Raw genomic sequence first — 27,322 nt, forward strand, 5'->3', positions numbered from 1 at the left:
ATGCCTGGGGCTGAGGATGGGAAAGGGGGGTGTGGAAATGGGTTGCAGGAGCGCCGGGGAGGAGGAGGAGGATATGGGTGCAGAGAAGGGGGACGGGAGCAGGGCGAGGGAGTAGGTAGGAAGAGGGGGGACAGCACAGGCTAGGGGCACGGGGGCCGAATGGTCTAAAGCGGGCAAGCATGCTGCCTCTCCGTACCCTGCGCTTGAACCCAGGAGTCCTGAGTCTCCATATTCCTCTGCCGCCAGCCGGTGGCTGAAACCACCCCCGCCCTGGCCCAAGGCGTCTCCAACCCGGCACCCAAAACGAGCGGACGCTTTTCTTGAAGCCTCTCTGTGCCTCAGTTTCCAATCTCAAAGGGGGATCATGCCCTGCCCCCCACGACCTCTGCTGGGGAGTGGGGTGAAGCTAAAGTCATGGGGGCCCGGGTGAGGCGCTGGGGGCAGAGAGGCAGCCAAGCGGAAATCAGCCAGTGGGTGGCCCGTGAATCCGGGGGGGGGGAGGGGGGGCAGCTGGAAACAGTGAAGGGGGGCTGGGAGGGCAAAGCAGAGGCGCGGGGGGGCTGGGGCAGGTTGCACGGGCTGACTGCGCAGGGCCTGAGCCTGCAACCTCGGCGCGGCTCTGCTCGCACCCGCCAAGCTGCGGTGGGGGGGGGAGCACTGGGGGGGGGGGGAATGCAGAACGGGTGGGGGGGCTTTGCACCGCCCGGCTGCGGCCCTGGCCATCACGGGCCGCCTGTGGCCGTGCGTCCGCGGCTCGGTGACGCGCCTTCCTTCTGGGAGGCCCCGCCCCACGGGGACCGGGCAAAGCGGGGAGGGGGGGGGAGAAGAACGGGGGGGGAGGCTATTTTTAGCCCAGGGTTCCGTCACGTGACGGTGAGTGACGTCACCCAATGTTGTTGTTGGTGGTGGGGAGGGAGCGCTGGGCAGAGCCAGCTGCAAAGATGGAGGAGAGGAGGAGGAGGCGGCGGCGGTGGTGAGGAAGAGGAGGAGGAGGAGGAGGAGAAGGAAGGTGAAGAAGGAGCGGGGCAGCCCGGTCCCGATCCCTGGCCGGGGGGGGGAGCCGCGAGCCAGGCCGGGCCCGGCACCAGCAGCACCAGCAGCAGGTAAGGCACGGCCCGGCACGGGCCCGTCCACCCAGGGGTGCAGGGCCAGCTCCTGCCCCTGGCCCGGGAGGGGTGCAGCGCGCGCCTCTGGAATGCAGCCCCCCCCCGTTCCCACCGGCGGAGGCAGAGCGGGGACGCCGCGCCGGTCACCCGGCCCTGCGCGCTCGGGGGGGGTCCAGCAGCGGCTGGGGGGTGCGGGCTTTGTTGCACGCGCCGTCTGGGTGCAGGAAGCACCGGCAGAGGGGGGGGGCGAATCGGGCTGGGCGGCGGGGGGAGAGGGGGGGGCAGGCGCAGACTGCTGCATTTGCAACCTCTGCCCCCGGGGGTGGGTATTGCTAATGCACCTGTCTGCCCCCCCCCATCCTCTCCTTGGAGGGGTAAAGACTTTCGGGGGGCTGGGGGGGCGATGCAGGCCCCTGGATGTGCAGCGGCGTTGCGGATTGCAGCCCGGGCAGGTTTGTGTTGCACTCGCCCTGCCCGGGCCGGCACTGAACAAAAGGCGGAGAGCCTGTGGTTATGAAACGGCAGCGCAGGGCGCCTCGGCTGCCTGCATGTTATGGGGGGGGGGGGTTTGGCAATAAGGTTTAGCTGCTGCCTTTCATCAGGATGGCGGAGCTGCAGCCCGTGGTGTGTGTGTGTGTGTCTGGTCGGTGGGCCGGGGATGCACTGGCAGGATGTGCCTGGGGGTGTGAGACGGGGTGTGTGCCAGTTGACACCCCAGTAGCCTGTGCCAAGCTGGGAGCAAACGGGGGCTCCTGGTTCTAGGTGAGCAGCGGTGGTGGGGGTAAGGGAGAAACAGCAGGAGGTGGTTTTTCCCCTGGGCCTTTAAAGGGGAGAGAGGGGGGCGTTCTGGAGCTACCCCAAGGTGTGCATGCTTCCCCCCCTGTCCTCTGCAGCCTCTTAACTGTCCCCGGCATTTGCATCTCCTTGGGTGGCGGCAGGGAGCACCCCACCCTGGCTCCCTTTCTCTGGAAACCTGCCTCGGAAGAGCTTAAACTTTGTGGCGCGGCATCTGTGGGGGAGACGAAAAGGATGCAAAGCTGGTTCGGAAACATGCTTGCTCCCTCCTTTTGGTTCCCCTCCGCCCCCCGAATTCCCGTTGTTTCGAATCTCATCTCATCTCTTGACCTTCTCACCAGAGGGCTTTGGCGCTTCGTCTCCCCGTGGCTAGCTGGGTGGGGTGGGAGAAGCAGAACGTGTGTATTATTGCCAGGGAGACAAAGGTTTGCTGATGCCTGGTTGCACGCTTGCCGTGTGCTATAAATACTAAGCAGGGGGAATGAAAAGGCTTCTGAGCTGCAGCTGCTCTTAAATAATTTATCCTCCCTACTTGCATCCCTTCGAGGAGGACCGGCTGGAATATTGAAGCAGTAACAGCCTCCCTGCTGGGTGATGGTTTTCGTTTGCGTCCTTCCTGGGCCGTTCTGCTGGTGCGATGGCAGGTGCTGATCTTGGGGCTCGTTTTCCGTTCTGCTTTCGGAACTAGATGGTTTGCTTGGGGGATGATTCTGGGTGTGTGTGTGTGTGGGGGGTGGATTGGGCTTTACTCCCAGACTTGCCCTCCCTGCTTTCCTTCTCCATCTGTCCCTTGTCATCCTTGCAGATGACCTGCAAAATGGGGCCATGGTAGGAAAGACGTTCCTCGGGGAAAACGGGCTTGCTAATGGATTGTCGGTGTGTTCCGTTCAGACTGCCACGCCAGCACAGGAGCGTCCCTGTGCTGCGAACTGGGAGCCAGATTCTCCTCTTGGCCATGCTGGTGTAAATCCAGAGTAACGCCGTTGACTTCAGCAGAGTTACTGTAGGTTGATGCAGGTGTGGCTAACTGCAGAACCTAGCCCGCGATCTGGTACGCCCGGTGCAATACGCATTCTGGTGGCAGTGAAGGACCCCACAGGATCACAGAAGCTGGAGAGGAATGATTGGTCAGGGGCCATCCAGCCCATGCGGAAATGGATGATGGGGCTCCCCCCGCCTTCCGTTGGAGAGATGTTTCCACGTCCTCATGTATCTTGCTGTCAGGAAATATTTCCTAGTATTCATCCTTGGGGTTTTTTTGTTTTTTAAAATTTCTGTTCTTGTCCGCCTGGCATAAGTAGTAATTTCTCTACTCCCAGGATACTTCCACCCTTTCAGATGTCTGGGGAGCGTTACCCTTTCTGCCTGCTCATTGTTTAACTCTTCAACCCTTCCTCCCAAGTCAGGGCCCTTCATTATTTTGTTTCTCTTCTCTGAACTCCCGCCTCGCTCACCGAGCTAATGCTGCGCCTCGAACGGCGTGTGATCTTCGCTGAGAACTGGACCACCTTACCACAAAACAGTCCCTGCTCAAAGGAGCGTATGGGTTGAATGGGGGACAAGGGGTGCAGGACGGATATCAGGAGGAAAGGGTTAATGCTGAGAGGAACAGAAGGTTCTATAAGCAGCATTGAGAAGGGAGTTTGGTCTAGTGGTTTGAGCAGGGGGGCCTGGCAGGCAGGACTCCTAGCCCCAGTTCTGGGAGGAGGGGAATCAGTAGGTTAGAACAAGGGTGAGCAGGACTCTTGCTTTATATCTCTCTAATTCAGACAGAAATTAATTCAGTGAAGTCCTATGGCCTGTGTGATGCAGGAGGTCAGGCCAGACGATCGCAGTGATCCCTTCTGGCCTTCTCCATGAAAGACTTGCTAGTTCCAAGAGCTCAAAAATCCTGAGCTGGGCTGCTTACCTCTCATGACCTTTTAAAAATGTGGGGTTCTTGTTGTATGGCTTCTGGTGCAGGTACCTTTTTAGGCGTCATGTTTTCAAGCTTTTCTTTGCAACCACGAGGGAGTGGAGAATTATTTATGGCCCTGAAGGCTGAGATTCTCGTGTAATCGCCCGACTCCTTTAGGAAAAAAGCCACGTGCCGCAGGACAGGTTATAAAAGCATGAGAGTTGGCAACGCTTAACTAAGAGCCCATTGCTGTTAATGGAAAGGGTGGGGTCCCGTTGATTTCATTGGGCGTTAGGGCAGAATCTAATGACCCAAAGTATTCCAGCCCTCGCAGTCCCCATTGCTCTCTGTGGGAACATCTGAGCGTTTTGGCGGATCCAGCCCTAAAGTGTCCGTTTCAGAGGTAAATCCACTTCCAAGGCAGCTGCTTTTACATTATTATCCTTGGTGGGAGGAGATCTCCAGTTCCATTTTGTTTAATTTTTTTACAGACCACTTCTTCTTGATCCCCATTGTTACCCTTTGATGGGACTCCCTGAAGGATTCACTTTGTCCCATCTCAGATGGGAGAAGTGGGTTCTGCAGGGGCCTCTAATCCAAGCTGCCGTGGGGGCGTGAGAACCTCCTGAGAGGAGAGAGGTTCGGCAGGAGAAATTATTATTATTTATGAGCCTTCTTGCTGTGGCACTTTGGAACCGTAGTCCTGGAAGAGGCCCTGTTGTGCTAGGCGCTGTACGTAACACTGAACACCGAGACAGCCCCTATCCCAAGGCACTGACTAACCTTGGCCCAAATTCAGACCTTCCCTGGGTTGTCTCTGAATTTGACAGAAATCTGCAGACTCGGATCTGAAATGTTGTGGCCAATGCAAATTGGGCTGCCAGGTCCCTGCAGTGGCTTTGAAAAGCTGAGCCTTGTTTGTTCTTCTTTTAGTATTGCCCTGGTTGAAAGTCAGGCTCCAGCCGCAAGGGGCTGCAGGCAGGGCCTGTGCGTGGCTCAGTATTCACACAGCTTTGGCCCTGCAGATCTCTGATTCAATCAGAAGGAGTTTGATTTCAGGCAGCACCTCTCCTGATTAATTATGTAGCTAGCCCGGCTCGCTCAGAAAGGATCTGCAGGCGCTTTCCGTGCTGCTGTATGTACGGAGACTGTAAATGCAGCTGATTCTGGAGTGGGGAGGAAATAGAAGCCAGCAGCATGTCAGTGGAACTGTCTCTACGCGGACTGGAGCAAAGCCACGTTCCTATGAAAGGGGGCATGGGCTGTTGTTATGCAGAGAGGATTTATTAAAAAGATCCACATGTGGAACTTGGTGGGTCTTACTCTCCTCTCTCTTGCCTGTATTTCAGATTTACAGTGGTCTAAATGAGAGAAGATTAGAACCCATCACTTGATCTATTATTTATCGCGTCTAGAAGTCCCCGCTGAGATCTGGGCTCTGTGGTACACGTGCATCATAAGAGACAGGAGCTAACTGTCTAAACCACAAGGCAAAGGAAATATTGTCTCCCTTTTACTGTTGGGCCACTGAGGCGCTAAGGGACTTGCCCAAGGTCGCACTGGGAATCTGTGGCAGAGCAGATCCCCCACGTCACAATGCAGAGCTTTAACTGCAAGACACTTCCTCTTCGGGAGGGATGCTCGTTGGAGATAGTCCTGTTGGGATTTGAAGCTGTGATTCCAGGGAGCGTTTAACGAAATGCAGCTGTGTTCCATGTTTGGGTCGGACTCCTGCTCAATTGACTAGAGAAAAGATGGGTGGGTGGTGGTGTTCGTTTTAAGCTGTCTGCCCTGGAAACTCACCCTGGGATGTGAGTGTCCACCTGGACTTTTCCCCATCATCCTCAGTCGGCAGGACCTGGCCTGTAGAATCTTTCCCTTGTGACACCTGTACAGGCCTGCTGTCTTCAAGTGCCCCCGAGTGCAGGATTTGGTTCTGCAACTGGAACTTAGTTCATGGTTTCTGCTCCTGACGTGGGAGTCAGAGCTGAATTCAGCCCATTGTCTCGTGGCTCCGCAGAGCTAGTGTGAATGAGAAGCGTTGGCAGCTGTAGTGAATAGGTCGCACTGTGATACAAGCGGCTCTGGAGGGAAGGGGCTGGTTTTCCCCACCATCATTTCTGTGAGTAAAACTGTGTTTTAAGGTGTCGTTAGACCCCTTCGGGGCTGGATTTCCCGTTCGAGGCTGATACTGGCCAGCACAGCAAGGTAGCGGTTCAAGTACAGCCTTGGACGTCCAGGCCTTTTCTTGTGGGATGAGGTGGGAAAGATACTTGGCCAACCCACCAGAGTTATTCTCCTCGGGCCAGATCCCCAGCCAGTGCAGACTGGCATAGCTGCATTGTGGGGATCTGAGAGTTGGGCCCCATTTGTTCTTCGCCTTCCCTAGGAGACAGGCAGGAGGCTGCATGATCTGGATCCTAGCGGGTAGGACTGGGAATCTGCAATCCTGGAGTCTCTTCCCAGCCCTGCCACTGAGCTGTATGGTTACCCGAGCAAATCACTTCCCAGCTCTGTGCCTCTGGTTTCCCCTCCCACCTTTATAGGCCTGGGGTATTTAGACCGTAAGGCCTGGGCTGCACTTTACCAGCGTGGTTGTGTTGGCTAGAGATGTGAGTCTTGCACAGGCGTGCTGATAAAAACCCTAGTGTGAACAGCTCTCTTCAGATAAAAGTCCTGGCAGCCCAGTGAAGCTGGCCGAGGGAAACTGGCTAGTGTTGCAGTCCCTTTCCCTTCCCAGCCTTCCAGTTGGAAGAATTGGCTGCAGGGGGAAACTGGCTAGAGTTCGTCAGTTTCCTCTTGTGATCTGTTTATGTAACCCACTGGTGAGTCCTGTTATGTTCCCTCTGTGTGCCTGCTCCCTGGGGGATTTGAGTCTGTCACAGCCCCAGATCTAGGCGGATGGGTCTTTGGCTGGTGCTTTTAGCTCTGGAAGTCTCTGGCTAAATCCCCCACGTGCTGGGCAAGGGGGCAGCCCTCCCCATCACCTAGGGAGCTGGCTGTGGAAGGGAAACTTTACCGGGTCTGTGCTATCTGTTGTCTTTTTAGCAGGCTCCCTATGCATTGTGAAGAAGGTGGCTAGAATCCCAAGTGGTTTTTCCTCCTGGGTGGAAAGCCGTTGTGGCTTCTGAAAGCCCTGGCCCGTTAGTCAGGAGAGCAGTCAATCAGGGGGTGCACCAGCCGAACCAGTCCTTTGAGCATCTGTGCACTAGGCTAACTCGCTGCCAGGTGTATCCTCCTGTCCTTTGGCCAGTGCCTCTCCATTGGAGCTGACAGGGTTGTACGACTATAACTGGGAGGAAAACATGTAGCAGGGTTTTGGGGCGGCCCACCCGTGTGGGTCCACAGCGGGGTTTGAACCCAGGAACTTCAGGTCCTGACTTGGCGCTGCAGAAGATGACCGGGGGAGAGACGCTCCCAGGGGGATGGGCTGGAGAGCGAGGCCTAGGGAGGGGGGACTGCATGCCTGGTTAATGACTCCGGGGTGCGTGACCTGGGAACAGCGACCCTTCAGCGGGAGTGAAGAGCTGCTGTGTTGTAGCCTTGTCTTCTCTGGGGTTTGTGGAGGAACCCTGGTTACCAAGTGGGTCTGGGGACCGTGGCCCTGTGTATGAACCAAGGGATTTGAATTCTCTGCTGAGACAATACATTCCTGTGCGTGGGTGGACAAAGGGGAAACTGAGGCAGGTTGGGTGTGTGCTGCTGAGGTCAGCACTCGGGTCGGTGGAGGGGAGGAGGGTTTCCCCAGTAACAACCAGCCGCTTAGATGGGGCAAAAGACCCATGTTCTCCTAGCACAGCTGTTTTCAGCCTTGCCCATTCTGGGAACCCCTGGAGATCCCTTCATCTATATAGGTTTTTATATGGTGCTCATCTCTCTAGTATTGGAGCGCTTTCCATTTGTAGGCGGAAGCCCCCTCTCATTTAGCAGAATGGGAAAGGCAAGAAGGACATGATTTTTCTGACACTTGCTTCCGTCCCGCCCTGGCGTCCCCGGCTTGTGAACCCCGGCTAGGACAGCCTCCCTGACCATAGGGACCTGGCATCTTTCCTGAGAGCTGCGTGGAAGCTCTCCATGCATGCTCTACCATGCTGGATTCTACGCTGCGCCCCTCCCAGGCGGTGGGACTCTCCTGGGCTGCCAGCTGCATTTTGCTTTAGTGCTCAACTGTGCTGCGAAAACCACTTAGTCGGATGGACCTGCTTGTCCCACAACACGGGTAGAGCCGGGTCTGGCCTGGCGGTGAGCACGGGCCCGGGTTGTGCCCGGGGCTGTGCCATGGCGTGAAAATGTGCAGGCAGGCCCCAGCAGGCTGAGACGCATTGTAACTGCGGGTGTGGGGGGGAGGGAAAGGCGTGTCGGTCGATTTGGTGCAGGTGGGACCAGAGATCGGGGAAATGGGGCGGTAGAGAAAGAAGCAGTGCAGAGAGGAGACCCAGAAACAAAGGAGAGGTGCAGGAGGCCGAGTCCCTGAAGCCCTTCCTTTGAAACACCGCCACTGCCTGCTCCCGGGCTCCGGAGCCTGTTCGGTAGCTGTCGTGGTCGGAGGAAGGCGTGGTGACGAGCACCTATCCCAGCCCCACCCTCCCTACCACCGCGCCAGCTCTGGGACAGAACCCTGGACCCAGCACTCGGCTAAAGCCTTGTATACACAGGACAGCGGCGCTGCTTCAACTGTACTGGCAGAACTATAGTTGGGCAACCCCCGTGGGGCCTGTCTGCGCTTAAAATGCTGCATCAATGCAGCACCGGCGTGGTAGCAGTTAATGGAAGACGCTTTGGCTGGTCTACGCTGCAGAGTTTTGTCGACCAAAGTCAGCTTAGGTCAACGTATCAAAGGCAGACGAGGCCTTTGACGCCAACGGGCGAGCTTCTCCCATCTGCGTAGCGAATCCGCCTCCCCGAGAGGCGGTAGCTGTGTTGATGGGAGAAGCCCTCCCGCCGACGTAACGCTGTCGACACGTGGGTCAGGTCGGCGTAAGAGCATCACTCGGGGGTGTGGCGTTTTCACCCCCTGAGCGATGGGAGTCTGTCGCGTAGACCTGCGGGTGCAGTGATCCCCATATAAAGGTGCTTATGTCAGGACAGCTGTTCCTGTGCAGGAAGGGAAACAAGTCATCCTGGTATAAGCCACCTTTAAACTGGTATAACTGGGCTCACACTGGAGGCTGTACTGGTATAACTGGTGGCATTCCACCGGTACAGGATCTGCATGTCGACCTGGCCTGAGCAACCCTCCTTCTTTTCCTTTGGGAGAATGTGGCTGTTCTGACGCTTGCCCCTTTATTTCCAGCCGGGATGAAGCTGGTGGGGGAGCCTGGCTCCAGGTGGAGAATGGTGAGCCAGAGTTCGGCTTGTCTCTAGCACCCTGGCCATAGGCTGGTTCCCTGCCTGCTGCTATGGCGGTTGACCTGGGGCAACCTCTCAACTGAGCTGAGCTTGGCCACGGGTGTCCCTGCCTCCCGCTTTCCTTCTGTAACCAAGTCCTCCTCCTGGCCGGGTTGCTCTGCTCCGTTCCCCCTGGGACCTTGCACAGGTCACCTGGGGCCTGATTGTTTTTTAAAGGTCTGGTCCCCCTTCCTTTCACACGGGACCACTGCGGAGGTGCACAAAGATCTGGTGCTGGGTGCGTGCAGGGGGCCAGCTGGGCAGCTGGTTGATCCTGTGGGTTTGGAGCCGCCTGACTTATTTCTAGTTAAATCAGGGCCTTAATTTAACCTCATCTTGCACCTCTGCTTCCCCTGCGTAAGACGAGGAGGGCGATACTGTCTCTGCTTCTCTCTCTCTGGAGTGTCTGGGGCTTCACTAGCTGATATTTGAAGATGAGGCAGGCTGCGTATTGTTGCTGTCTCATGGAGACAATGGTGATTGTTCGTGGTACTGCGGTTCCTGGATCCGGGCCTTACTGTGCTGGATCCTGTTCATACACAGAGTGTGAGGCAGTTTCTGCCATGAGTTGCTTGTAAAACAAAGGGTAGGAGGGGAAACTGAGGCACAGAGGTGCCGTAACTTGTCCAAGGTCACCCAGCAGGTCAGAGCCCGGAGCGGAACCCAGGTTTCCTGAGTCACAGGCAAGGGCCCTATCCACTAGACAGCACTGCCTCTCTGAGAGCCTCACCTTTGCAGAGTTCCTTGCCGCTCTGTGCCCGTAGGTTCGTGGGTGTCAGGCCGCCTGGGGCCGTGAGATTCAGCCCCGTGTCGCTGAAGTGCAGCCGTGACTGGCTGCGGGTACAGATCGGTCGCTTTCAGCTCACTTGCTCTCTTGCCCCTTGGTGATAGTGCAGAACTGGTGGCTTTACCTCTCTGAGTCTGAGTTCACACCATCCCCCCCAACCCGGGTCATGATGGCAGATGATAGCGATGAGACTGGAAGGGGAGACCTGGGCCAACCCGCGTGTTGCTGAGCCGTTACTGGCTGAGGCAGGTGTCTGCACGGCGGTCGCAGAGCAGTGGGGAGCGTAAGGGTTGGACATCAGCCCCCGCCCCGAGGTGTGATCTGCTCTGTTTAGAGGTTCGTGTTTCCAGAGTTAAAGGACAGGGGTTCTAGTCTCGACATCCCCGGGTCGATCTAGTGGCTCTGGGTTGGCTGTGCAGTGTGCTCCCTGGTCTTCCTGCTGGGACAGCCGCCTCCAGAGGGAGGTGCCCTCCACTGGAGGGTAAGCCAAGAGACTAGGGGTCTGTCTACACTGCACGCTAAGCGTGGGGCTCTGACTTGGGCTCAGACCTTCCATCCACACTCACCTCAGCCTGACGGGTTGGCGAGCGCTCGGGATCCGGCTCCTAGAAGCCTGCTGGTGTCCGAGCCAGAGTCCTGCTGTGACTCGGGTCCAAGCCCTGTCGTTCTGCGGTGTGGACGCAGGTCAAGTCGCAGACCCGAGTCTGAAGTGTGCAGCATGCACGTTAGCCCCTGGGTCCAGCAGTTGTAAACCCCGGTTTGCAATGCTGTGTGGACGCTCCAGGGTGGGCTTGGGAACACCACGTCCACAAGCCCAGGTTTCACAGACCAGGGTTTCCAAAGAGTTGTAGACACATCCTGAGAGCGAACGCAGTTCCTGTCCCATTTCCCTTCTCTACTTCCTCCCCAGCCCTGGGGGGCTGGTTAGCCAGGGGCCCTATCAGTGGTAAAGCCAGTTGTGAATTTCTGGCCCTAGGAGCTACCTGAACACCTCCGGGAAGCTATTCTCTCTGGCCTGCTCCCAGCATGCTGGGGTGGCAGCAGTTGAAGACGCTTTGCTCTTCTCCAGCTTGTGCAGCTTCCCTCCTCGTGCGGAGCCTGGCCTCTCCCTCTGGGGCTGGTTGACGCCAGCCCCGTTCCACGTGCAGGGGAAAGGGAAGCACACAGAAGCAGAGCCACTTGCCCCGAATCACAAAATGCTTCCGTGGCAGGAGGAAGAGATCCCAGGAGCCCTGACTCCCAGCCACGGGCGCTGATCCCTGAGCCTTCTGCCTTCCTAAACGGTTGGGCCCACGGGCGAGCCGCTTCATCCCGCTGGTGCCTAGGTTATTTGGATATTAGCTGCGGGAAAGGGGGATCTGTTTTTTAATCTGGATCCACTCTTGAGTGAGCAGCCACTGACTGCCCAACTCCGGTGTCTGTGTGAACACTTCCTGTCTAGAGAGAGACCTTTCCCTTGTCGGCCTGTTAACAGCTGATGCGGGGCTACGAAGGCGACAGGGAGCAGACTTGCCAGATTCCCCCCATGATGAGCCTTAGGAGGGAGACTTTTCCTTTCTGCGGCACCCTTCACCGCCCAGAGCAGCTGTGAAATGCAGCCGCCGCCCTTCCCACCGGGCAGCAGCCAATGCTACCTTGGCCGTGGGCAGGAAGAGAATTTGACCAGGGTAACTGGGGCAAACCCCTGCTCTCTCAAAATGTGCTGTGGGGCATTTGAACCCCACGTGGAGCAGGCAGGGACATGCACATCTGGAAAACAGCGTGGCACTCGGGTTGTCTGCACTGAATTCTGTCGCTGACGCAGGCCGATGCTGCAAACTTTGGGACAGACTCTCAGGGGTGTAAATTGGCCTCACACCAGTGACTTCAGTAGCGCTAGAGCGATTTACGCCAGCTGAGGATCTGGCTCATTTTGCTCACGCCTCCATGCCAGGCCGTCGGCTGGCGGTGTCTGGAGTACAACTGGCTGCACAGAGTTTAAGGCAGACAGCTCTCTGCCGCTGACGTCCTCCGTCCTGAGCTGCGCCAGCCAGCCTGTTCCAGCGCCTTCTGCTCTTTGCAATCGCTCTGACCAGGCGAGAGAAGGGTGCTGGGAGCGATGCCCAGGGAGCAGGGCAGTGGAGGGCCTTTCCACCAAATCAAAGTGGTAGCGTTCTGTCCTCGCTCAGCACGGATGCCTGGGGCTATGCAAAGTGTAGGGCTAACGCCGGTGTCTCGTGTGCAGAAGTAGGGATTTGGAGCAGCTGCACCCATTTACACCAGCCAGGGATCTGGTCCGGAGTAGTTAATAATTGATAGCCATTTGCCCTTCTCTAGTGCTCTTCATCAGAGGATCTCAAAGCACTTTACAGACATAATTTGATGAAGCCGGTGGAGTAGATCAGGGATTATACAGCAGGGTGTTATCCAGCGGGGAGAGCGTGTAACTACTGTAGGAGTCGGGACTTCCAGCTCTGCCACTGATTTGTTGTATGACCGTGGGCAAGTCATTTTACTTTTCTGTATAGTGGGGATAAATAAGAGTCTGCTTCAGAGATTTATTTTGTGGTCCTCTGATACAAAGTGCTACAGAAAGTGCAAGGTTAGTGTTCCCTATGGATCGCTTCCCCCAGTGCCTCTGGGGTGGAACTGCAGCAGCTGTTTAACAGCACCCAGCAACAGGGTCGACCGGAGAGCAGAGAAGACGGCTCTGTCCAGTGAAAAGTGCAAGGAAAGAATTCAGGGTCAGCCAAATGGGCTCACCAAACTCTAGCAGAGTGCCTGAGGATCTCTGATGATCACAGGGGGTCAGGACCACAGCTGTCTAAACAGATGAGACGACCAGGGGACTCCTGAGACATGGGGATGCGTGCTGGTGGATTCACGACTGAACTGCCATCACCACCGCTTGATGCACCTTGGAGGTCTCCCATTCAAGTCCTGACCAGGCCAGCCTCTCCTTAGCCGTGGCGATCTGGCAACATCCCAGCACGAAGTGGCTTGGCTGCTGGAAAGGGAGACACTGCTTAGAGGCGCTCGCTGGGTTTATTGACCGGCGGAGAGCAGCGGGGCGGTGGCCGGGCTGCGTTTGGTCGGATGCCCTTGGAGCACGGAACGCTAATGAAAAGAGCTGTCAGCCGCGCTGGCTGGTGGTTGTAGGGTGGCCCCTGAGCCTGAAAACTAAGAGCGCCCTTGCGTCTGGGAGGCAATATCCGGGCCTGGAGGGGAGGATCTTCACTCCTCTGAAGGATCCAAACGACGTCCCACCGCCGCCGGCCTGCACGGGGGAGTAAAATCCCTTGGTAGAGCGGGGCGAGACTGGGGTGTTCGTACGCCATCATCAGACGCCCCAGCTCACGGTCGCCAGCGCGACAGCCCAACCGGGGGGAGAGGCAGGTGTAATGCAGCCAATCCTGGCCTGGGTCCTCTCCCCCGACCTTTGCCAGTCCATCCCCCAGTCCTCGCCCGCAGCACTGCAGTCCTGACCTGCTAGTCCAGCCCTGGACACCTGCCCACGGTTCTGCTGCTGCCCCTCAGTCCCAGCCTGCAGCCCCTCCCTGCTGCTCTGATCCTCGGGTGCCAGCCTACAGCCTTGATGATGCCCGTCAACCCGCAGCGCCCGCTGTTGTTCCAGTGCCAGCTCCCCCCATCTCTCCCTGAGCTGCAGTACCGCCCGTCCTGGCCCTCTCCTTAGCAGCCCCCCCAGTGCTGACTTTGGGGGCGGTCTCTTGAGACCGTCACGCTCGTGTCAGTGGTGACTCAAACCCGGGTCTCTGCAGGTGAAGGCAAGCTCCGGTCTCTCTTTCCCTCGCCGGATTGGCCCTCCGAGCCAAGGCCTCTTTTTTTCCTGGGAGCAGCTGGCTGGAGTTACTAGCTTCTCTGCAGTGCTTCGGGCCGGGGAGATCTGAGTCATTTGGGCCACTCTCTGCCCCCTTTCCCTCCCTGTGCTCCTTCGCCTTGCCAGCAAACCCTGCCTCGAGCGCCGGGCCATGCAGCCCCTGGCCCCCCTCTATGGGGTTAAAGCGCCTGCCAGCTGCCTTCCAAACACGGACATGAAGGGGGCCAGGCTTGGTGAGGGAAGGTGAATTGTCTGGGGAGGGTGATGTCAGAGAAGATCACAGATGCGGGGTCCCAGGATGGGGAGAAGAGGGGGCTGGAGGTCAGGGTTGAGACGCACTGGTGGGTTGTGTGTGTGTATGAGGGGGGATCCCAATAGCAGGGGGGGCGCAGGGCGTCTCAGCGGAGCTGGGTGTGGGGGGATTCCAGGGCCGCTACGGCAGGGGCCACAGCAGGACCAGAAAGGGGAGGCTGGGAAGATGTCTGTCCTGCGGGCCCCGGGGTGGCCGAATCTCCTCCCCGGCTCACTGGGGTTGTGCATGGTGGCGAGTCCTTGGGCAAATGCTCAGCGGACAGGGAGGGCTCGTGTGGTTGCTCCCCCTTCACCCTCTTCCTAGGGATGATTTTGGCTCCTGACTCCCTCCACCCCCCCACCTCTTCCACCCATGCCCCGTCAGCGCCTCTCTGCTGGCCCGATCCTGCAGACTCAGGGCCTTGGCTGATGTGCAGATTTGAACCTTCTCTTATTGCCCCACCTCCTGGTTCTTGCCCGCCCCTGGGGGGACCCCGCCACCCCCGCCTTGCCATGCGCAGTGGGTCTCCTCTGCTGCAGATGCCCATCCCAGTGCAGCAGGCCCTGCTGATTGAGATTTCTAGGTCATCCTTTGTCGCTCTCCTCTGCCTGCCGCTGTCTCCCGCTGCCGCCTCCTCTGCCCCCCGGCTGCCTTGTCCCTGCTCTCCTGGCCGTGGTGGGGCCGGCCCTATGGGCAGCGCCCCCTTTGTACTCGTCCTGTCCAAGCCGAGACGCTCCCTCTGCCCCTTGGACAAAGCAGGCGGAGGGTTGGGCCCCTAAGGCATGGAGGAGAAGCGACCGCTCCACACCTCCAGAGCCAGGAGCTGTGGGCTCTGGGGCGCGGCTCCCACGCCTCTGCCTATAGGATGCCCCGTGCGAGTCCTTTGAAGGGAGGAGATTGTGGCCGGGGGGAAGGGGAGAGCGCCGCTCCGTGGATGTTTCCCTTCACAGATCAACTCCCTCCCCATCAGCGAATTCTCCCCGGAGATGCAGCCCGGTTGGCGCAAGGCCACCCCCCTCATGCCAGGTTTGGCCCTTCTGTCTGCTCAGGGCTGCGTGGGAACCCCGAATCCAGGCCCCCTCCCCCTGCGGGGGACCCCACTTCCCCTCCCTCAGCAAGGAGGGCGTTCCCCGGGGGGCAGAGCCTGCGGGCAGCCAGGGTCTGACCCTGCAGGGCACATTCCATCCCAGCGGGAGAAAACGGGGCTAAAGTGGTGCCATCCAGAATCCACCGCGGGAGTCTTCACTCCTCTTCCCCTAGTAGCTGGAGGCCCCCGGCACTGCCCATCCAACCGGGAGCCCGAAGCCGTTTGTAGGCTGCAGAGCCGGGACCAGAACCCAGGTCTCGTGAGTTCCAGTTCAGCGCTCTACCCGCTAGACAAGGCTGCCTGCTTGCTTCCTCAGCAGCGGCTGGCTTGCCCTGGCCAGCCCTCTCTGGCTGGCATCTGGGACGGCTGCAGCGAGCTGTGCTGGTGCAGCGAGCGCGTCGGGAAATGGTCCTTTCCCAGATAGCTGGTGCGGCACCTCGGTTTGTTTGCACTTGGACCTTCCTCTGTCTGAGGGAGATGAGCTGTATTCCCCGGCGGCGGCCCGGGAGCCTGGCTGGCGGGGTCTCTTCCCGTTTCTGTTGGTAATCCCGTTAGCAGAGGACTGGCCCAGAAGATGTGAGACGTGTTGGAGATTAGCGAAGCATTGCATTGCTCTGTGTGCTGGGCATTCGGGGCAGCATCGAGCCTGGCGCTACGGCGAGAAGGGACTCGATATTGCTGCTGAAACCGAGGGAGGCTTGAACGGGAGCCGGGCTTAGGCCTGGAGCCGTGCGGATGGATTTGTCTTAAAGAAACCTTTTGAGGGTTAACGAGTGAATTCCCGTAATTGCTCTGGGTGCCCGCACTGAACCAGGCTTGTACTGAAAATCATGAATAAATCTCGAGTGCTTTGCATCTGTCGATCTCGAATCACTTCACAAAGGAGGTTAGTATCACTATCCCCATTTTACAGATGGGGAAACTGAGGCACAGAGGGGCAATGACTTGCCCATGGTCACCCAGCTGGTCAGTGGAAGGATGGTTTTGTGGTTAAGGTGCTAGGGCTTAGGAGGTCTGGTTCATTTCGCAGGTCATGCCTCTCTCTGGGTTTCTGTTCCCCATCTGTAAAGTGGGATAATCCTGTACTTCCTGTCTCCCGCTGTTTGCCTGTCTTGTTTATTTGGATTGTAAATTCCCTGGGCCAGGGGTTGACTCTTGCCTTGTCTGCCCAGGGCCGAGTTCAGCGGGGCCCGGATCTCGGTGGGTCACGGAGATGCCCTGGATAACTATAGAATTAGTCGCTGCTGCCTCTTACTGGAGGGAGTTGGGACTGCTCATCTGTGTGTCATAGATCCTGTGCTGCTGCTTGGCCATGGGCGCGGCTTCCTCTCGCTCGGCTGGCCTGCGTGTTTGGAAGAGGAGGTTCCGGGTTCCATCCCTGCTCTTGCGGTCGAGGGCTGAGGTGCGCGACGTAGCGACCCCCCCGTAGTCTGAGCTGGCGGGGGCTCGGTGACACGGCTGCTTGCTTTGTAGCAGGCAGCTGCTCGGACCTAGTCAGCTGGATCAGTGGCTTTGTGGGAGAATTGCAGGGCAGCTTTTGGGGTGCGTGGCTCTGTCCAGCCAGGCCGACAAAGGCAGCTCCATTCTCCTCTCACTCACCCCATTGCAGTACCGCTGACTGCGGCCCTCCACCAGTGCCGGGGGAGAATCGAGCCTGCCGTGCGCCTGTAGAAATACAGGTCTCCCTCCCGTGTGCCCAGGGCTCCCCCAGGGGCAGAACCCAGGGACCAGCTCCTTGTGCGGGTGTATCGTAGCCCTGACTCCCCTCGGGAGGGGTCCAAGGCCTCTGACCCTTGTTCCTCTCCAGCAGGACTCCTTGGACGGGCTGGCCACAAGAGATGCCTGACACCCCCGGCTGGCGATAGAGCTGCAGCCCGCCACGCCTCCCAGGAACGTTGTCAGAGACCTGCCAGGCCACTTGCTTCCCAAAGACCCTTCACCTCCCAGTCTCTGGCAAGGACACCGCCTACTTCCCGGACGGCATGAACTCCCAGAACGAGTCAGGTGAGCAGGGAGCTCTGTCTGCTCCAGGCCCTGGGAGGGGGCAGTGATGCGTTTCATACCTGAGGCTGCTGGCTCCAAGCTGGGGCTGGCAGGAGATGGCTTAGAGATGCGAGTCTTGGGTGTGCGGTCTCCAGAGACTTGGAACCAAGAGTTCCCCGCCTGGCTGGGCTGGCTCTGCTACAGACTGGCTTCCAGGCAGTTTTCTCTTAAACTGCCCAGGTCTTAGCTCTGTGTGGTTGCTGACAAGCAAACCTATGGCACTTAATCTGTAAGGATCGGGGGGGGGGTGCGTGTGAGTTGGCCGCTGCCCTCCACCCCAGAGGTGGCTGCATTTCAGCAGCTGCTGTAGAGATGCAGGGCCGGGTTCTGCAAACCCTCGCTCGTGTGCGAATGAGCACGTTGGGGCATATGTTGTTCTTTGGCCTCGTCCCAGAGGAAAGGTGAAATGCTGTCGGCTTGGCAAGTCACTGTTTGCTTTTGCATTGTGGTTTGGGGTGTTGTCGCTGGGTTGGTCCCCGGATATTAGAGGGGCGAGGTGGGTGAGGTAAAGCAGAGCTCCGTGTAGCTCGACAGCTTGTCTCTTTTACCAGCAGAAGCTGGACCAATAATAAGCTGGATCCACCGGGGCTGTCTTGCCTGGGTTCTGCTAGTTTCTTGGCAGAGGGATGCAGGAAGCCAGACTCTAGGTCTTCTCCCGCCTGCCATCATGCAGCCAACGGAATGATTCTAACCTATACAGACGGGGGGATCTAGCTCCAAAAAGACATCCGCTTCCAGGGGAACAGCTCTGCAGCGCGGGGGCCAACGGGGTGGCTGAGACTTGGGGGAATAGGCCTGATTGAGAGAGACAAATTTGCCAGCAGCTGAAGCCAAACTGGAAAGTTATGATGGGGGTTTCCTGTTAAGATGTGAAAGGATTAAGGAGCAGAAAGGAGTCACTTTCCTGTTGTGCGTGCATGCGTCTCTCTCAATAAATTCCACCCGGGAGCTGTGATCTGGGGGCTTCCAAAGAGCAGGCCTCGTCCACCACTGTGGCCCAGACAGGCTGAGGGGAAGAGCAGCACGGAGAACCAGGATCACTGTTCAGCTGTTTGTCCGTCGCATGCAGCGTAAAGGGACGTTGCATCTCTGCTGCGGACCCTTCCCAGCCCGGGATCTTCGAGCGTGTTGGGCTGGCGCTGGGAAGGCTGGTGGTTGGTTCAGGCCCGGAGCGTTATCCCTGTTTTACAGATGAGGAAATGGAGATGCAGGGCGGCGTGGTGACTTGTCGGTCAGTGTCCGAGCTGGGAGGAGAACCCAGGAGTCCTGTGCTTTCATCGCTAGGCCCTGGGTCTCCTTTCCTTGTTGGCTGGCAAAGTCCCGCGTTGTGCTGACTTTCTGCAGGAGAGCACGGAGCCCAGCGTGGTGTCAGATGCTCGGGTTGGTGAAATCCTGCCCTGGCATACAGGCTCCCTACTCCTGGTGCAAGGGCATCTCTGTCACACCAGTTGTCCCTGCTGGAGATCGGGGGGAGCATTGTCACCAGGACAGACCCATTTGGTCCTCTTGTACCTGCTTTTGCCAGTCTTCGATTGTTTCCCAGACCACACGTGCTCGCAGGTGCCCGGTGAGGCCAATGAGAGCTGCAGGTGCTCTGCTGGTGGCAGGGGCTGGCCCCGTATCTTATTAAACCTCTCCACGTTCAGTCCTGGGCAGTGACGCCACCAGCGCAGGCGGAGAACGGCCGAGCCGGTGCCCGGGAGACGCCCGGGTGAAGGCTACGCTCCCCTGCTGATCTGACAGGACCAGACTTGGGTCCTGCGGGAGCTGGGCGGCTGAGTCTGGGGATCTCTGAGCCGGGTGGGGAGCTGAGGTTCTTTTAGCTCTTTGCTACAGAGCTAGAGATGCCAGGCAATGTGTGGCCGCTTGCCGCTGTGCGCCTGTCCCCGGCCCTCTGCCGGATGGAATTGGAAGCGCCTCCTTGGGTGTCGGAAGGATTCCCCGGTCACTCTTAGCGGCTCTGGGTTTCTCTCGAACGAGGAGCTGCGTTCTAGGCCTCTGTGCTGCTGGGACGTCCCAGGCAGACCTGGGGCTTGGTATAGGGCTCGCTGGGGCCCTGACCCATGGCTGGGGCTCCTGGGCGTTATTGCAACACAGATACCAGGGGCCGGGGGGTGCATCGGAAGATGCAGTTCCGAGACCCGGGCCGCCCGTGCGCTCCGTGCTGACAGACCCGGGCAGTTTATCTGGCTAAAGAGGCTGGTTGGAAGTAATTCAATATCCTTATTTCAAAAAAGAAAAGGCAAGCTGTACAGAGAGGTTGCGAGGAGGCGCGCGATGGCAGCCGAGCGGTCTCCTTGGCAACAGGACATCTGTGGGCATTTGAGCCCCGGCTGGGAGCAGGCCGCGCCGCGGTTCTGGACGCGCTGCGTGGAAAGCCGCCGCTTTTGTTGCTGTCGGGTTTTTTTGATCCCTGCAGGGCTTAATTGATGCGTCTGGAAATGCTCAGGCCCGGATGGGATGATCCTTTGCTTTGTTCCCCCGCCCAATCCCCCGGCCTGTCGTACTGTGCAATAAACAAGCTGTCGGGGCCGTTGGAGGGTCGGGGTGGGAAGTTTGGGGCTTTGCTTGCCTCTTGCTGGCGTTTCCCGTTTGTAAGTCGGGCCCCGGACGTGCTGGGTGCTGTACCACGCAGAGTGAGAGACAGAAGCAGTGCACTGGTGCAGACTGTCCCGGCGCCAGGGCCCCATTGCAGAGAACTGGAAAACGTTCCGGTCTGGTTCCCAATCGGAATGAACCCCCTTTTGAAATATCAAAAGCCTCTGGGAGACGGAGTGACCTTCCTCCGCCCAGCTCTGCCTACCACCGCTGCTGCCGTGCTCCGGTTCGGGAGCGAGGTCTCCTCGGGAACTCGGTCTCTCTCTGGGTTGCCGCAGATTGCTGGGGTAGTTTGGTAGAGCCCTGTGTGCTTTCCCCGCTGGATGGGAAGCTGACAAAGGATGATCTTGTGTCTGAGGCACTGAGTGGCAACTCAGGACAGCTGGGGTAAATCCCTGCCTCCGCCACCGACTCTGTGTGACTTTGGGGATAGGTGACAGACTCATTTTACAGATGGGGAACTGAGGCACAGTTCTGGGCATCTTAGTGTAGGATCAAGACCTTATACCAGCAGGCACTAGATAGACACTAATAATACTACTCTCTCCCACCCTCCGCTCCTTTGTCTGGCTTGTTTCTCGATTATAAACACTTTGGGTCCAGGACTGTCTCTTACTCAGTGTTCGTACAGCACCAAGCACAATGGTGCCCTGATCTCATACAGGGCTCCTTGGTGCTACTATAATAATTTGATCCTTTCATTTTCCCTTCTGCCTAGTAAAATACAGAGGCGCTGAGCTGTATTTATTAGCTTGTGAAAACCAAATTCCCCTGCTGCTGCAGCAGAAGCAAGTTGATTTCGTATAAGAAATCAGCTTTGCTTTAACTTTTTTTCTTACTATCACTAAGGCAGTACTAGGAAGAGCACTGGCTGCTTAGCTATTCTGTACGGGGTCTTCAGACGCTGCAGCCGGGAACCTAGAGGGTGGTGTTGGCATTTGGCCCTGGACATTACGTTAGCTGGACGCTTCAATTACAGGCAGCAGTGCAACTGCTAACCAAGTTGGCATTTAAGAGATCCTAATTAGGCTTTAAAGCTAACGACCTGTGACTGGGGAAAATGTACACCTCTCTTGGGGATGATGCTTTGGCCCTGGGAAGATGCAAAAGGGACCATCATTCACCAGTCGTTTCCCAGGTAAACCGGCATGGCAGCTGGAAGGGTTGCTGGCGGGGAGGAAAGGGATACTATTCCTACTCCTCCCACCCCCCCAACTTCAAGCTCCACCGTGATAGCGGGTGGAGGTGAGCAGCGGATGGGCTTGTGATTGAAGCACTTGGCTAGAACTCAAGAGATCTGGGGTCAGTCTTGGCTTCTTGGGTGACCGTGAGAAAGTCACTAGCCCTTTCTGTGCCTCAGTTCCCCAAGCATAAAATGAGAAAAATCCCTCCTTTGTCTTCCTAGATTGGAAGCTCTCTGGGGTAGAGACTGTATAGCACTTTGAACAATAGGGCTTCCATAATATAAACAATAATAGCAGTGAAACTGACATTGAATTGGTCATTATTAGGGTTCAGAGTCAACACCCCAGCAATGGCAGCAGTATCACACCTCACTGAGCTGTGGTTCCTATTTTCCTTGCGGACTTGGTGAGGTGACCCTAGCGTGGGTCAGGTTGGAAAAGAACAGAAAAGCCGGGCACTTTTCTTTTTAATGAGAACTCAAATTTTGCAGGAAACTGTAGGCTCATCAGAAAACACCCCTGCTCTGAAGTACAAAGAATCTCTTGCATTTTTGCTTCAATGAAGATAGACTAAGAAATCTGCAGGAAGATCTGAAAAGGGGAAAAGCATGTTTGTGCTGCTTCCTTGTTCCTTTACAATGTATTGGAAAGACATGAAAAGGTTTTTTGTTTTTTTTTTGTTTTTGTTTTTAAAGAGGGGTGGTTTTAAACATTTTATTAATCTCAGGAATATTGAGTCTTGTCTTCCCTGTTTTTGCGAGGGAACTCCTTGGAGGAGTGTGAGCTTTTCCAGTTCTTGATTAAGTTAGTGTTTCACAGAGAGCATTTCTCCATAGTGTTTCTCAGGCATTTGAATTAAACATAGATTTAAAAAAAAAAAAAAACCCCAACCTAGCTGGGCCCAAATCTTCTTTGCCCTGCACCTTGTGTTGTCAATTTCACCTGTGCAAATCCGTGCAGTTGTTAAATCCAAATGGTGGTATTTTGCACTGGTTTACTGATGACAAAAGATGCAGGGCAACAGAGTTTTGAGCCCCCAGATTTTTTAAACCATCGCTTACCCCTCTGTCATTCAAGGTTCGTTCTCTTGTTCTGTCCCGATTCCTCTACCCTTCTAGGAAACCCGGCCTCAGCCAGCCAGGCAAGGTGATGCTTGCTGGGCCTGGTCTTTTTAGAGTCAGGAGCTGGGGTTCAACCCCCAGAATTCACAGATTCTTAGGGTCCATGGATTCTTATCATCCCAGCTGATGAGGAATCCGGATAGTACCCAGTGTCCCCAGCCCTTTCTTCCCTTCCAATGGCAGAGCAGATAATATAAACACGCCCGCTCGGCTCCCTTCCGGCTCTTTTCAAGGGGTCGTGTTGGGAATAGTCTGGCTGCCTGCATTAAGGAAGCGTCATGCAATTGCCATTGCATCGTCTCCATCCCCTCCTTGGCTGAGCTGGCATGGCTTTCTCCTTCCCTTTCTGGCTCTGGAGTCCTTTCCCTGAGCTTAATTGAAGAGCCCCGGGGTTAGTCTTAAGTAATGAATTAAGGCAGAAAGGGAAATGCAGCATGTTCCCCCCTTGTGCTGTGTCATCCTGGTAGGAAGAGGCACTTTCCTCCTCTGTCCCAGCTCTCCAACCTCCTAAATTTCTGGAAGCTTGTTGGGCTGATCTCTGATCCGGTCCCATCTGGATGTAGCAGGTTCCCCCCTGCATTTAGGAGCCGATTCTCCAGGGCCCTGCACCTCGTATTCTCGATAGCACCGGTGGAGAATGTATGCACACTGCTACCCTTGGGATTTACACCCGCGTTATACTTGGGTAAACGACCATGAGCAAGTTCAGAGCCGTGGAGAATCAGGTCCTTGATATTTTCAGAGAGTTGGTTTGCACCTTGAAATTTTGGCGCTGGATCATCCTGTCATTTTTCACTAATTCAATTTTTTTAAAACCAACTATGCAGGAAAGCCGTGGTCTAGTGCGTTGAGCATGGAGATCTGCTAATACCTAGCTCTCATATAGCACCTTTCCTCCGTAGATCTCAAAGTGCATCACAAAAGGTCAGTATCCCTATCCCCATTTTACAGATGGGAAAACTGAGACCCAAAGCAAAGAAGGGACTTGCCGAAGTAGCACTGCTGGGACTAGATACCCGGTCTCCGAAGTCCCAGTCTCTGTCCTGAGTTCTAATCCTGGCTCTGCCATTGACTCCCTGTTGGACCTTGAATGCAAGTCGTGGCTTGGTGTCTCATTTTCCCCGTCTGTAAAGTGACGATAATGGTTAGCCACCGTTTTTAAGTGCTATGAGATCTATGAGTGAGACGTGCCGAGCGTTTCAGCCCTGGAATTTTGAGTAAAAAAAAAAAAAAGCCGCGTACAAAGGAAGGTTCTTCATTCCATACTGAAGCCTCGCGTTCAAAAATGCTAAGTCGCCAGCTGCTCCGCTTGGATTGCTCTTGGGAGTGGGTGTCTAAATAGAGACCCGAGTGTCGGCACCCATTTCTGAATGCTTGGCCTGAGTGACTGATCCGGTAGATGTACGTAAATATTGCTAGAAAAGAATGTGGCTACTTGGCCTCCTGTGCAAACCCTTGTTTGCCTTTATTAAAATTAATAATGATAAAGAACGAGGAAATGAGACCACAAGCTCCCTGTCAGGGTGGCTGAGGTTTTACAAATGCAACACTAAGACCTAAGTTCTGGTTCCCACCGCAACCCCAGTCCTACTGCAGCGCCCGTAGATCGAGGCAGAAAAGTTCCTCTTTATAATTAGCAGTAGAAAAGCCTTAACCGGCATGCGCTGAGTTCGGTTACAAGTGCCGTGAGCCGCGTGACTTTGTTTCTTGGCTCAGGAACTTGTAAAATCTCAGCCTGAATGCAGCCCGCTAAATCCAGGGAAAATGAATGATTCTCAAATGCCTACTTTTCATTAAAGCATCATCCAGCCCAGGATCTGAAGGTGCTTTACCAACATTAATTAAAGGCTCATCTCAAGCCCGGGAGGTATGTTAATCGGGATTATTCTCCGTTTGCAAATGGGGGAAACTGAGGCAGAGACGCGCAGTCACTTGGCCAAGATCACGACCTAATGATTCAGCAGCAGAGCAGAACACAGAACTCCTGACCTGCATCTCGGGCTCTAACCACTAGGCCACTCTTCCTCGCGGTTCCCGTGACGCATCTGGGCAGAGAGTAAGTCATGCGGGAACGCTTTGTTTTATTTTATTTTTTTTGGCGTTTAATCTTTGGCTATTTAATGCTGAAAATCTGCTTGAATAAGCGGCTCATGTGATCAGAGCTTAGGTTTGTGTGTTCCTTCTGGAATGGTTCCTGTTGATTGGCAATAGAGCCAATCACTGTTCTTATGGAAGCACCTAGAAATCCTAGCCAAGACTGAGGCCCATTGTGCTTCAGATCTGCGTGCGTTACCTTATCCCCGCCTCTGAGACTCGATCCAAAGGCAATTTGAAGTTAGTGGAAAGTCTCCCATTGGCTTCCGTGGACTTTGGATCAGGCGCTCGTGGAAGACGGTGGCTGGCTTGCTGCTGGTCTGCCTGTCAGGGTAGGGATTGCAGGTGAGGATTCTGCTGGTGGAAGAAATGAGGGGTGTGAGGGGGGGGTTGCGTTGCTGGCCTGTGCAGGACCTCTTGTGGCGGCGCAGTGATTAAATCGACGTCACAGGTGAGTTCGGGGAAGGCGGCCTGGTAGTGTAGACGCATGTGTTGTTAGGTCGATGTACGGGGTCTGATCCAAAATGCATTGATGGTCGTGCAAAGGGCCCGTTGACTTCTGTGGGCTTTGGTTATACCTTCATTTTGTCAGACTCCCTGTTAACGGGAAGAGACTGCACATGGAACGGTGCTGTCTGGCATGTCTCTGCTAAGCAGCACATTCCTGCCTCGCCGGCCCGGCTCTGGGAAGTCCAGGGGGAAAAAAGCTGGATGTTAATACTGGTCCCTGTGTACGCTGGATAAGCGTAGGAGGGAATCCGATTCTCTACGTCGCGTCTTTCTTCTGTGGGTGGAGGCGTGGTCTGAACGTGGCACCAGAAGCCAAAGACCGTTGAGTTCCAACCCCAGCCCTGCCACGGGCATAGTGTGACCTTCGGGGCAAGTCACTTTCATGCCTCAGTTTCCCCCTCTGGACTAACACTTAGTCCTTGCCACACAATGTGGGTGGTGGGAAACCCCTGGAGTTTGTACGGTGCTTGGGAGATGGGAAGCGCTAGTGTAAGGGTTAGGTACTCTGTAAGGAAAGGCATGGAGACGTCTCGGGGGGGTCGGGAACGTAACTTATTTTAGTGATGTGTCTTTGCAGAGTGCTTGAATTAACCCCCTTGTGCAGGGGGGAGCTCTTGGCCCCATTGTACAGACGGGCAAATAAAGGCGCGGCACGATGTAAGTGACGCGTAGCAAAGTCAGGGGGAGAGCGGGAAACAGACCCGGCAGCTCCTGAGTCCCAGTGCAGTGCGTTAGCCACAGAATTTCCCTTCCAGCATGTCTTGGGGGGTGGAGCATCTCTCCTGTCGGTTTGCTGCTTGAATCAGGCCCGGATAAGCCATGACATCCCCTCAGTGGGGTGGTGTTGGCATCTTGCTCAGCAGAAGAGCCAGTAGACTTACACTCTTGCTTCTCCGCCTCCGACAACTTGGAGGCGCCGCCTTGCCCCTTGCTGGCTTTCCCAGGTCTGCGCGGTGGCCGGGAGGTTTGCGCTGCCTGCATTATAGCTGCCTCCTGGATTTCCGCTTCCAACCTGGCATTACTGAGAGCGTCTCCTTGGACTAGAGCATCTCTCGTTCCCCAGCAGGGGGAGGCACTGCCCCGCTCTGAGCGTCTCTGCTCAGCGTCCCAGGTTGGATGGAAGGAGCAGGTGTTCCTGGGGAAGGTGCCTTAGTCCCAAAGCCACAAGAGCCCCTGGGAAAGCACAACAATTAAAAAGTGGTTTGGGGGCTGCATTTAAGTTCTAGAAAAACCATTAAAAATACACATGGAAACCGCAGGAGATGGGCAAGAACCACAGTGCCGGGTCTGATCCTTGGCCTTACGCTGCAGGACCTGGGCCCAGATTGCAGCTGCGAGAGCCCAGCTCCAGAAACGGTCCCAGGCGGTGACTTGAAAGGGGCCCTGTATTGGAGCGGCGCAGTCCAGCTAGGCGTGGCTCCGGTTAACTCCTCAGCACCTCACCCTCTTTAACCCCCCGGGCACCGACCCCCACCTTACAGACGGGGACCTGACACCCAGAGAGACGGAGGGTATGTCTGCACAGCAAGCAGCAGCGGGTCTCGGAGACAGACTCAGGTTCATATCCCCCAAGGGACTTGCACAGGGAGTCTGCAGCGGAGCAGGGGAGTTGAACCTTCATTTCCAGGTTCCCACGCAAGCACCTTAAACCACTGGAGTGAGGACAGCTCCATGCATTTTGCGCTGCAGGCCAAGGCGGGACTGCAGCATGGGTTGGCCTGTGGGAGCTAGCTTTGATCCAGCTTGCGTCCATCAAGCCTGTGTCGCTGCTTCATGTCTATTGTCGTCGGAGCTAGATCAAAGCCAGCACTCGTACATCTACACGTGCTGCAGCCACGCTCTGATTGCAGAATCGACCCACCCTCTGGGTGAGAATCCTGCTTGCAGGGTGGAGGGAAGGGCCAGCCTCTTTCAAGAGTGGTCGCTGGTGGTTGGGTCGCTCGATTAGGAACCTAACTTGAGATGCCTGCCGCAGATCTCGGTGTCAGTCTGACCTGTGGGTGCTCAGCCTGTCTGAGAATCAGGCCTTTGGTGTCTCAGGCTTCGTCTCCACTAGCAGGTGTGTTCCGGGATGGACAGAGATTGATGAGTTGTTGTTGTTTTAAAAACAACCAACCGCATCAGATTATTTGTTGCTGATTTCAATGATATATTTCTTTTTTTAAACTAAACTTGTTTAAAATGAAATCTGAATTCAGTACAAAAGATGGTCAGGCCTAAATTACTTATAAGCTCTTAAAACATTTCAATGTAAAAAATATGCTGCTTTGTGGGTGTCGCTAAATCTCAGTTACCCTCCTAATGCAGTTTGACACAAATCATGAGCACAAAGTTAATTAGCTAGTAAATAAGCAACATCTCACTCACTGTTATCTAACCTACAACACATGGACAATTAAAAAGAAGCTGAAAATATTAAGCGATATAATTGCTTAAATAAACATGTATATAGTTCCAGTGGATTCTCCTAGCTCGTGAAAAGATGGCCCAAATCTAGCGTAAAGCCTCTTGTAAATCAACATGTTTTAATCATAGGGACCAGAAGGGACCTTGAGAGGTCATCCAGTCCAGTCCCGTGCACTCAAGGCGAGACTAGTATTATC

General features: G+C 56.0%; 1 protein-coding gene across 2 annotated transcripts in view; it reads left to right on the forward strand.

Annotated features, from left to right (window-relative positions):
- The first annotated feature begins 991 nt into the window (after window positions 1-991).
- Window positions 992-27,322, forward strand: part of HDAC5 (histone deacetylase 5) — a 99,379-nt gene continuing 73,048 nt past the window's right edge. Inside the window, exons 1-2 of one of the 2 annotated variants that reach the window (XM_067541068.1) lie at window positions 992-1,103; window positions 16,977-17,173. In XM_067541068.1, coding sequence (XP_067397169.1) covers window positions 17,152-17,173 — 22 coding nt within the window. In that variant the 5' untranslated portion in view covers window positions 992-1,103; window positions 16,977-17,151. The remainder of the gene's footprint in view (window positions 1,104-16,976; window positions 17,174-27,322) is intronic. The other variant, XM_067541069.1, reaches the window with a different exon arrangement.

The sequence above is a fragment of the Emydura macquarii genome, unplaced genomic scaffold (genome assembly GCF_026122565.2).
Source record: "Emydura macquarii macquarii isolate MOO-44397 ecotype Brisbane River unplaced genomic scaffold, CSIRO-AGI_Emac_v2 contig_629, whole genome shotgun sequence".
Lineage (NCBI taxonomy): Eukaryota > Metazoa > Chordata > Testudines > Chelidae > Emydura > Emydura macquarii.